The 11699-nt window shown below is 40.6% G+C and overlaps 1 protein-coding gene across 1 annotated transcript; it reads right to left on the bottom strand.

Moving 5' to 3' along the window:
• Positions 1-378: 378 nt before the first annotated feature.
• LOC104615391 (39S ribosomal protein L23, mitochondrial-like) lies at positions 379-11669 on the bottom strand. The gene is made up of 4 exons (XM_010293337.1): positions 11524-11669; positions 10569-10651; positions 8646-8719; positions 379-732 (listed from the first exon to the last, which is right to left on the bottom strand). Exons 1-4 carry the CDS (start codon positions 11586-11588, stop codon positions 568-570), a joined length of 387 nt encoding a protein of 128 aa, XP_010291639.1. The 5' UTR covers positions 11589-11669; the 3' UTR covers positions 379-567.
• Positions 11670-11699: the final 30 nt, after the last annotated feature.

The raw sequence follows: 11699 nt of genomic DNA, 5'->3' as shown, positions 1-11699 counted from the left end.
AATGCCACACAACTGTTAACAAAGGAGTGCAATCAGATCACACGCACATGTCCAGGAAAGGGGAGGTCCCTCTGCAAGGAAGGCAACAGGGTAGCAGGACACCAGAACTGACAATAAGAGAACCCTATGTCCTGAGCTTATAGTCTAGTTATCAATCACCTTCATGTCCGCCTCTGACTGACCTAGCTTGACTCTTACACATTCTATTCAATGCAAACTACACATCCTGGGAAATGAAATGCCTCCTACTTTTACTCAAAATAACCCATAGAAGCAGGAAGAAGGTAAGCACAGTGATACTCTCATAGTCAGAAACAACAACAAGCAATTACACATTTTAGAAATAGTCCACAAGTTCACAGGAAAGACCTGATGCAGTCAGATTTATTTTACCTTTTTATTTCTTTAGGGTCATTTTGTTGTACTCGTGCACAAACAGCCAGGAAAAAAGCCACGCTAGCAAGGCCTGCACAAGAATAAACATTCGGTCATTACAAGAAGGTAAGAGTGCAAGTTCTGCTGATCAAAATCCCTCTGAGCCTAAAGAAAGGCAGCTGGCTTGATGCATCAAAGTCCAAACCAATCGGGGACTCCACCTCGTCTGGGGTCACCTTTCTGCCTCTGCTTCTCTCTTTCCATATATTTATTCTTGAAGTCATCAAAAGAGCGAGTTTCTGTGTCTTGTTCTTTCTCTGGAAATAGGTTGGGAAACTGAAAGGTTTGTCCTTGGCCCTAAAGAGAAAACAAATGGTCAGAGAGACATTCCAGCCTTTCTGCAGTAGCTATGATGCATATACTTACAATGAAAGACCACCCTGAAGTGTCAGCTAGTGCAAAATGGTACCTCTTACCTCCCAAGATCTCTTTCCACCCCTCTCCCCACAATACACATATATCCCACCCCCAAAAGGCTAACTTTCAGCCTCTCCTCTCTTCTCTGCTAATTAAGACACTGACATCTTTTTTTACAGATGAATGGTCAGAAGATGGACACCTCTTCAAAGACTTTGAACCAGCTCAGAGGTGTTCTCTGAGTCACACAGTAAAAGCAAGATGAGCAAAGTAAGTGATTTTGTTAAAGTAACACCATCGAGGAAATACACAGTGGGGCAGGCAGTCATTATGTTAACACTCAGGGTGTAGGTACCGCTTACAGTTGTTTAGATCTCAGCTAAAGATAAGAGAGAACAGTCCTAGCAGCTGTTACTGCAGGGCGTAATGTGGGAATACAGAACAACAGATATCAGAGGTCTCTTATCAACAGGAATAAAGACTACAGTGTAAAACAATTACAGTGGGAACAATCTGTCTAATATATCACTGATGAGATTAAAGTGATTACATCTGCATCAGTCATTCTGCCCAACAGACAAGTCATTTTAGTGAAACATCATCATCAGATCTATGTCTCCCACTTGGAAAATAAACATTTGCTTGGTCTCTGGTTTTTATCTAACAGCAGGAAACTATTATTCTGTGGAAATGTTCTACCCCATTAACATTATCTACTTACTTTTTAGTGGTGTTTGCACTAAGCACAACTTCATTAAAACTCAACAATATCAGCCCTTCCATTCCACATGGAATTTTGCATAATGAAACTCATAACTGATAGCTCCTAACTCTAAAATTACTCTCCAAAATATTTACAAACTTTACCATACATTAGCTTCCTTGGCAGAATACTGCATACAGAAATCTCAATAAAAGCATTTAATTGCTTCAGATGAAAACACGGGTTTTTGAGCTTTTTTTTTTTTCAGATTAGCCAATCTTTACATTTGTGCAATAAACACAATCAAACAAGTGGCCCAGTAATGAAATAGTTCCACAAAGGACATGAAAGGAGCCTTCCACAACACGGCTACCTATACTACATTTTGGGATCAGAAATGTGACATAAGTAAATCCAAAAAAACCATGCCCCTGACCCAGCTGAATGTGTGCTATGTTTCATTTAGCCATATACACTGAACCTGGTAATTTACAGGTGTGAAAGAATTTAAACCTCAAGCATACACTTTGGAAAGAAAAAAACATGACTTATCCCGGTTGAGCTTATCCAGACTAGAATCTAGGAAATATCAACTCATACCCAGCAATGCTCCGGTTGTTTTTGTAGTGCATACTTCTTGGGGGTTTCCTAAGAGCCTGACCATACTACAAAAACAACAAGGGAGCTGCTGTGTACATTGCTCTTTCCTCAATTCTAGCCTGGATAACATCAACTGGAACAAATCAAGGTTTTCCTTTCCATGGTGAACACGCTGGGGTTTCAACTCTTTTGTACCTTTAAATTACCAACAGGTATGCTTGTAATAGCTGTCCTATGACAATTAAAGCACAGTTCCATTTCAAGGCACAGAAACTCGCCTTATCAACATCCTTGAGCAATCCCAAAGCTGTAGCCTAGTGAAACTCTTCCTGCAGTAGGATCAGCAGCAAGCACCCTTGAGGCCAAGCACTGCCCAAGATTTTAGCACACTAAAACATTTGGAAAATAATTTGTTTATATTACAAAAAATTACTACATTTTAATTGCACTGCAGGCGGGTCACTCAGCCCCTGGTATCTATAGAACAGACCGGGCCAATTCTAAGGACTCGTCTGCCCTGAGGGAAGCCATTTTAGTTAAACAAGTCAGAAAACAATTCAGGCTAACATGGTAGGCATACCACCTACACTGAAAATTTGAGAACTATTTATATTGGTAAAAGTGTAGTAAGGGGTTGTTCTTGTTATGCAGCACTTCCACCCTGGTATGCTTCCAGCACCAATGCACTCCCCTTATTGGAGAATGAAGGAAAGCTGTCCCTAAAGCATACTAACAACATCATGGTAATTCACTAAGCATTGCAAAACAGTTATTATTTTTAAAAGAGAGGGGAAAAAAACCAAAAAAAAAGATACACACAGAGGCTGTAGCAAAACCAGACAAACCTTTCAGCTGTTTATCAAAGTGCTCACAGTTCCCAGTTCCCATTTCAAGGCTGGTGAAAGTCAAATATTGAGCTGAAAATGTCAATTTGTATCTGGAGTCTTTTAATAAATCAAAATCAGCACAGACAAGTTGGCTCTTTCCAGCTCTTGTTTTGTGAAGAAATTCTGATTTTGGCTGGCAGCCAGACACGATTCGAAACAGCCAAGACATTACACCCTGAGAACTGAAGGTTGATAAATCTTAAGTAACAATACTATGCAGTAATACTGCACTGTAAGACTCTGAAGTGATGAAAGCTCTATGAAAAATAGCCGTTGTGCATGCTCAGTAGCTAGTTTTCAGAAGAAGCCTGTATCTTGGGTATTTCAAAATTTCAAAAATACCAAAAGGCATCAACTTACATAAAGGATTGTGAGTCTGTACAGGCATATTTACATTCAGTGCATCTTCCACATGACGCCAGAGGCTACTGAGGTTCAAGGCCATATGCCACCTTCTCAAGAAAATGCCTACCAAAGGAATGGAGGGATCATCATGCCTTTACGCTGTGCTGCTTTTTCTTACACTTTTTCTTTGCAAAAGGTTTCCCTTCTGTACCGCAACCATTTGACAACCATATGATAAATGCATCCTCAGAATGAATTCCTAACAGAAATAAAGCAAACAACTAAATTTCTACCAAGTTCAATAGCGTTTTATCTAGTTTGCGAACTGCTAGAACATGAAATGCTGGCATATTAAACCATAGAGAAAAATTCTGGCTTATTCATAAACCTTGCATTTGTTCAGTTTTACCTTTTGAAACCCATTTAACCAAGGTCATCCTTTTAACTACTGAATTACTGAAATCCACATAAACTGAAACAGGCTCTAAAAAGGCTAGGGCTTGGTCCTCCTGTAGAATTTCTGCCAGCATAGTTACCTTAGTTAGAAGCACAGAGGAAGGGGGAGAAAATAAGAACATCTTCCTACCTGACATAGCTGTGCTAAAAGAAAATCCTGTAAAAAAAGACAGACACTGGCAAAAAATCATTTTGCTCAGGTAATTTAGTCTGTCTTGGAACTGGATGCTGCACTGCCAGCAAAATAACTTTTTCACCAATGTGAGGTGATAGACTGATACTCTGGAGTTTGTCAGAGTAAGCTCTACCACCACATGCTCTTATACGTAAGTGAGCTTTTACAATGTTAAAAAAAACCCACATAAAAACATACAAAGCAAGTCAGAGAGGCAGTATTAAAACACCTAAAAAATAAAGGCAACATAATGATTTTAAGCATTGCTATTCTCAATTTAGGGTCTTCCCAGAGACGTCCCTTTTTCCTACAAATTCTAAGATTATGTACAAGTGAAATGTGTGGTCCAGTGTTTAGATTACAGAAATGGGAGCCATTAAACTTCTACTTCTGCACAACTCTAATCCTCGCTTCAGCATTACCCAAATGTAAAACTGATTTATATACAAGGTCTTATGAGGATTCATCTGTTAAATGCTAACATCCTTCAAGATAAAAAGTGACCTAAGCATCAAACATGTATTTTCCCCTTAGATTTCAAGCCTTTTTCGTTAGAAAGGCCAAAAATACACCTTGTTGTCTGAGTCTGTAGAAGGAGTTATCACATGGAGTGGTACAAATTGCCCCCATTCATTTTAATGAGAGGCTAAGTGACCATAATTAGGTCTATGAAGTCAAGTGTTAGCCTTTCCACTGCTGAGCTTCATGTCAGAAAATTGCTGGAAGGATTATCCGGTACAAACTCACTTATACTTCTCTGACCTTTGCGTCCCTTGAAAAGTTTAGGAATGGAAGGTCAGCACAGATACCATTGTGTAGGAATGACGCAGCAAACACTGATCATGTAAACAACTGTGAGATCTTCTGATTATTTAGATAATTGAAGCACTTACTACTGTCCTTCAGAATTAGGAGAAAAGTGATGTTTATAGTATCGTTAACTAAAAAAAATGTTGGACTCCCAACAGCATGGGATTCAGTCCAGCAGTAGCAGCAAATGCAGCTAAGTTTAATAATCCAGTGCATTTGAACAATTCTCCTACAATTGCAGTGGTAACATCTGGTGTTATAATGTATGGCAAAACAGCACAGAAAACAACTTCAAAAATCCACACAAGAATGACACAGCACACGAAGCATCCAAGTTTCTTCTGAATTCACTACATGTCAAAAGAAAACTGCTGTCACATCTGATGTGCAAATAGGTTAATTACTATGAATGTACTGGACACTCTAAACAGCGTTTGAGGAGAAAGTATTTGCAAAAATGTTCCCACCAGTGCCATCATTCATGCAGCTAAATAGGTGTTAGTCCTTATGTTGACAAGGTCAGACTCCTTTTTACAGCCATCTCCATTAGATTTCTCAAAACAGGTTTAATTAAAAATAGGTCTGGATTCCAGAGCCTTGTCTACAGTTGTGCTCCCACGGGTGCTAACACCTGTTGAGCTAAACCAGTGAGAACACTGACAGAGGAGGAGGGGATGTTGTTTTTTTTTAATTTCCCTGACGTTGATGCAAATGTAAAGTTTCCCACTGGCTTTTTTTTTTTTAATAACATTGGTATAATTATAACTGTATTGGAGTAAGGAGAAAGATTGCTGTATTACCTTTGTTTTATCTACTTCGCAAAGATATATAGCTTTGTTTTTAATTAAAAAAATAAAAACGTAAAAGAGTAGCATTTGATACCCAGGGTCGTAAGTCTCTAACTTAAACCTTTCTCACCACATTCCAAAAGGCAAAAAAAGGCAGGCAGGCTCTGGAATGGCAAGATATTGTTGATCCACAGCCTTCTACAATTTGAGGTATTTTTTTTAGTGTGAAAATATTATGCTTGGACAGTTCATGTATTTGTCCAGTTACAGCCTGAGAATAAAGTAAACAGCTCTGAAACTCCAAGAAATAGTATTTGGAAAAGAAAGGACAACAATTCTTACATGTGGAACAGCTGGGGCACTAATCTGACGCCCAAGGCTATGTTGACTATGACTTCATACACCTTCCACCTTTGAGACACTTGCAGTAAGTTAATGGATATGCATGTTGCTCTGGGACACATAAGGTGGTGTTTTATGAAGCACGGAAGCGTAACTGGTCATGAGAATATACTCAATTTCATTCAGGTAAACCACACCACAGCCACTAGCAAGTCGTGCTGGAAAGAGCAATACTCCCACCTAGTGGGCAATAGAAAGATCAACCCAAGACCCTCCAAAAACACATCCTTATTTTTCCAGTCACAAGCAGTTTTAACTTGAAACTGGATTAATGAGAGAAAACACAGCTGGTAAAAATGGTGGGAAAGCCCAGCTACTCTGACTCACGGCATATGCAAACTAATTCACATGAAAATAAGGATTTTACAGTGGTTACCAAAGACTTTCCTAAATTAGACAGATATTAACAATGGACTGCATGGGGCCTGTTACGGCCTGAATCAAACCATGAATGAGAATGAAGGCAAAACCTTCAGTTTCAGAAATGACACTGCGTTTCTCGCCTCACCCACTGTTTAAAGCTGGTGTGAACACAGAACCAGGAGCTCATTGTCTGAGACACCATAGCTGGTGATGAAAAGCAAAGAACAAAAAGAAAAAGAGGTGGGGGGGACACACCAAGGACAGACAAACCTAAATGTTAAAGGAATTAACAGACACCAACAGCAATAGAAAAAAAAAAGACAGCAAAGAGACTAGGAATGAGGTGAAGGGAAAATGCACAGACCAAGCTTCACTGACAAGAGTTTAGTAAATGGTCAGGATTCCCTCACTTTGGATGAGGTCTGGCACCGAAAGGTGGTCGGTCCCCTGACCCTATTCATGGGTCCGACGGAAAACATGGCATTGTTTAAAAACTTATGATGATACTATAGTATAGAGCAACACAGTAAGGGACACTTGCTGTTTCATGTACCAAGAGTGGTCCTCAGGCACAGTTCCACAGGGCTCTGTGCAGGCTAATTTGTCCAGCAGACAAAATGAGAGGCTGGAGGAATGACCAGTTACTGCTGTCCAACTGCCTCCAGTACCGAGCTAGTTTGTGTAATTCTCCTCTCCACCATGGAGATGCCCTTAAGGTAATGGCAATTATTCTAGGTTCAGAGGTTTGATACGAAATAAATGCACAAAGACACTGCCTTACATGAGTAGCTTGCTCCACAGAACAGGAGCATTTTGCTTCCCACTCCTTCCCCCTGAGTATCTATGGGTTGCAAACTACTCCCTTCTCAGCCCAGCAGACAAAATAAACAAGACTGCATTAAATACAGTGAATAAGATTTGAGAACTGACCAGAGTTTGATAAAAATCCATGTCTGCTTCAATCTTGGGAAACCAGTCTCTAAAAACAAAGAAGTCACTAGCAAAAGGCCCTGACAATGGAAAGTGCTTGCAATTACCTATTAAGGAACACTCAGAGAAAGCAACTTTCATGTAAGATACAACATCACTCCTGGCATTCAGTTCCTCAGCTGTGTTCTTAATGAATCGTTCATACCTGATCTCTCACAGACAAAACCCTAGCACAGACAATCCAGGAGGGAGAATTTGCCCACCAAAGCAGAGATTCTTCCTTGAAAAAAGGAATGTGTTTTTTAGCCGCTGTAATGCAAAATCCTCACGGAGATGAGGTTACCTTTAATGTCAGCACAGTAAATCAAGGCCAGTCCTCATCTGAATACAACTCTCTTACTTTCTATTAACATTGTACTTTAAACTGTTCTTTTAAAGGTAAGGGCTATCTAGAAAAACACACTCTCCTCAGTTCCCAGAAGGGGCTTCCCTTTCCCAGAAGGGGCTTAGCAAAAAACTTCTAAGCACGTATAAACTTTGAAAAATCAAAAAAAACCCCAACAGATTTTCCATTGTCTGTGCCTCTTTAGTTTGACTCTACATCCATATGAAGTCTTATGCGGTCTCCAAGATCATACAGTGCTCCCCCCACACTGAATCTTTGTCCCAGGATGGAGTAACACTGAGGCTGTGTTGCCAAGAGCAATTTTGAGCTTATGGTTTTACAACCATAAATAGCATTCCTTTAATGTAATTTTGGTCTGTGAAGGAGTTTTCTGTCACTGGTTGCATTTCTTTTTTACATAGTGGCAGGTAAGCCCAAAAGAAGTCTAAACTATAATATGCTCCTGTTATGAAAGAAACTCATAAGAACATGAAGCTCCTTTTCCACTGGGCAACCAACATACGTTTCAGAACCCGGTTTAGCCACAAAGCACGCTTGTTAGACATGACTAAAAGCTCTCCAAGGAATATGCCTTAGTCTTCTCCGAAATCCAAAAAGCTTTAATAAGAAGTTCCCTACACTTACAATATATTCTTTCACTTACTGGACATTTCAGCAATCAACCACACAAGTCGTGAACCTTCCAGCACACAGAGTACAGGGTCAGCATGAAACTCACTGGCAAGGCAGCACCGTATGACATCAGATCATAACTTACATACAGACTTCAAACAAATATGGGACTTGAAAACTAACCATTTGCTTGAATTTGACTTTTAGACTAAGTCATTAAATCTCTTTATACATTCTGGAACCTATTAAAGAAAATGTCATTATTAGAGGATTGGCAGAAATATTCGGCTAACCTGACAATTCACTGAACATTACTTCTAGCTTGGCTGGTCAACAGTCCCTTCCTCTTTCCCCACATGCATCCATGTTAACTCACCAGCTGTACATAGGCAACCTTGTAATCTGGTTTCTTCACTCTCTGATTCTTGTGATTCCTCTTGTTATTTGCACCTGCAGATATGAAGAAAGCCCCACCTTTAGCTTTCCAGGACTTCCAAGTTCCCCAAAGAAAGGTCAAGCTGAAGGGGGAACGGGGGTCAGGGAACGGGGATGACACTTCACTAGTTCTGATCTGTTGTTAAGAGGAATGCTCTTTCTTCAGTACCAACACAGTATTACAATTACTAAAATGTACTGAAATTGGTACACACTACTCTCCTTTTTTTCAAGTAGGGAACCAAGGCATCACCACACTCAGGCTGCTGACTGCCATTGTGCCTTCACATCACACAAAAAGTTTGCAAAGAAGCAAGGAGACAAGTCTCCTGAGTAGGGGGCCAGGAGTGATAAATCATCCTCCCAACATCAACAGCTTCAGGAAGACAAGGAGGAAATGACCGCTGAACAGCTTCAAACTTGTCAACTTTTACTACCCAGCTAATGAGCTGGATCTACAAACAGACTTTTCCTAACATACAAACTTTTCCTAATACAGACAGACAGAAAGCACCTCAACCTTCTGCAAGTACGCTGGTCACAACGGAGTGGGAAGTTCAATTTATTCCCTGCATGTTAGGCAGACGTTAAAGCTCTCAATTATTAGGCACTGTAACCTCCTTTCCTTTTTTCTCCCTGAATATATATTCTACCACCACTTCCATTAGCAGTGGGAGATGAAATGATTATAAGGACAAGCATGAATAATTTTCAGTGCTGTTTGGTACTTCATGTGTTTGGTATTTAAGACTTTATTTAATTCTATTTTTCACATAAGCATATTACAGATGATCTTTCTGTTTTTTCTTCTTTTACATGTTCTGAGTTTACAACTTTATTTTGAAGGTTTTTCTTTCATTCTCCATTTTTCACTATTATAGCTTTTTTTTTTCCCTATCCCTTTTTTAAAATCATCCCTACTCTTACCATTATAAACACATCAATCAATTCCTTTGCTACAGCCACTGCATGGAAAAAGAAAAACTCAGCCATCAAAGATGTGCTAACCAACAAGTCACTTTCCATCTGATTAATGCACCGCCTGGTGATCAAAAAGGTTAAGTAACGTGAAAATTACATTCCTGACTTTGCACGGCATCCAAACCGCAGTCAGAGAAGCTCTGGGGAAGGAAGCATGCATGTGTAAAGGTGACCTTATATAAATTTAGCTTATTTCAGTCAGAGATGGGTCCCTCTGCTGTAAGTCAGAGTTCAGTATAACTAAAACTGGGAACGTTTTTTTCTTTTTCTCTTGGGTTGGTTTTATGCTGGGGTGGCACAGGGGAGAAATACCATCAGTTGAAGCCTGCAAGTCTGTAGCAGAAACGTGGTAACGACAGGTGATGAAAAATTGAAAGTTTTTCGACATATTTTTTTGACATTATCTACTGATCTAACAGAATATTCTTTCTTTGCTCTACAAACATGCCTCCTCTGTGTGCATGCTCAGTAATCTCAACCCACTTTTTTTTTTAAAAAAAGGCTATGGCTGAAATTAAGTTTAATTACTAATTTTATTTAAAAAAATGAAGCAGTTCCTTCTGCAGTGAGACACCCACTGGTCTTCATGGAGAAATGGTACCAGCTACAAAAAGCATACAGCACAAGCTAGATAAAAAGAAAAATCTCAATCTTGACAGTTAAAACTAAACTTATGTCATAATCTAATCAAAGCATTCAAATATGAAGTGGTGCATATTCATTTCAAGGGACAAATAAACAACTAAGCAGATAGACATCACCAGCTAAGCACGGTGGAACTGAAGTCTGTTGAAATCTAATGGACCTTCTGATAAGAAAAGTCTTTTCTGCTTGTGCAGGCATGCTGCAAATTCATCCCTTTGGATTACTCAGTTGCACTTACCATACTGTATCCTGGTCCTCACAGCAGCTACCGGCACATTGTATATTTTTTCAAGGTAATTCTTGATATCCACTTTTGTCATTCTAGGCAATGCAAAAACATTTTTGGGAAAGAAAGAAGGAAAAGTATAAATATTATAAATAAAATAAAACAGAAACAGTATTTATAGACTAGTTGATACTCTGGAATAAATACATCTTCTCCTTTTAAGCAAGGTAGCTCTAACTGCACAAAAGTATAAACTCAACATAGATCACACACTGTTACGGCAATGCATTACCCATAAACTGTAACAGTGACAAATATTTTATCCTCTGTAGCCCCAATAGTCAAAACCTCAGATATATTCTGTTTCAGCAAGAGTGTGTGGGCTTTCTCACCGCTCGAGCTGAGAACCCTTTCTAATCTTCTGAATAGCATTTTCTAATCTTTTCAGCACCCACCACAGGCTTGTGGGCTTTACTGTGAGCAACCATATTGGTCAGGATAAGAGAATCCTGACAAATACCTGGACATCACCTTGTTTTCTCTGGATCATTTTCATAAGCTCTTCTTTCTTCCTCAGCCTGTCTCTGGGAAGGCTGAGCCTCAGTAACACTCAGGAAGAGAAGCCAAGCAAAGCTCGTATTTAAATTATTGCCCTCGCAGCCCTATAAAAGATCTGCCTGATGCAGACACCCCTTCCCCCAGCCCAAAGGGTGCTATCTGGCACTTCGTCTTCCCACCCCTCAGCTAACCGGGCAAGCTGCAGCTCTGATGGAGGCGACCAGAGGCAGTGTGCCGGGACATGTGGCACTGCGGGGTGTGTGTTTGTGTGTGTGCTCTATAAGTGCTGGAGCCCCTCTGCACCACCCGGGCGGCGCTGGGCCCTTCCCGCGGCAGGGCAGGGCAGGCCCAGATCCGCAACGGCTCCCGCTACACCATGCCGCACCCCGTGCTCCATCCCCGCACTCACTCCATGGAGACGCGGAACTGGACGGTGTCCGCGGGCTGCGGCACGCCGGGCCGCACCGCCAGCATGAAGAAGTTGGGCCGGAAGATCCGCAGCTGCGGGCCGCCCAGCTGGAACAGCGGGTACCTGCGGGGAGACGACGACGCCACTGACCGACTGACCGACAAACCGACCGACCG

Source organism: Phaethon lepturus, unplaced genomic scaffold (assembly GCF_000687285.1).
Source record: "Phaethon lepturus isolate BGI_N335 unplaced genomic scaffold, ASM68728v1 scaffold31280, whole genome shotgun sequence".
Lineage (NCBI taxonomy): Eukaryota > Metazoa > Chordata > Aves > Phaethontiformes > Phaethontidae > Phaethon > Phaethon lepturus.
This window is presented reverse-complemented; position numbering and strand designations above follow the sequence as displayed.

Excerpts from the sequence above, each read along its gene's own strand:
- LOC104615391 (XM_010293337.1), bottom strand. The coding sequence starts at position 11,588 with ATGCTGGCGGTGCGGCCCGGCGTGCCGCAGCCCGCGGACACCGTCCAG. Across the intron at positions 8,720-10,568 it reads GAGGACCAGGATACAGTATG|GTGCAAATAACAAGAGGAAT; the intron begins GTAAGTGCAACT and ends TCATATCTGCAG. Across the intron at positions 733-8,645 it reads AGGTTGCCTATGTACAGCTG|GGCCAAGGACAAACCTTTCA; the intron begins GTGAGTTAACAT and ends TTTTCTCTTTAG.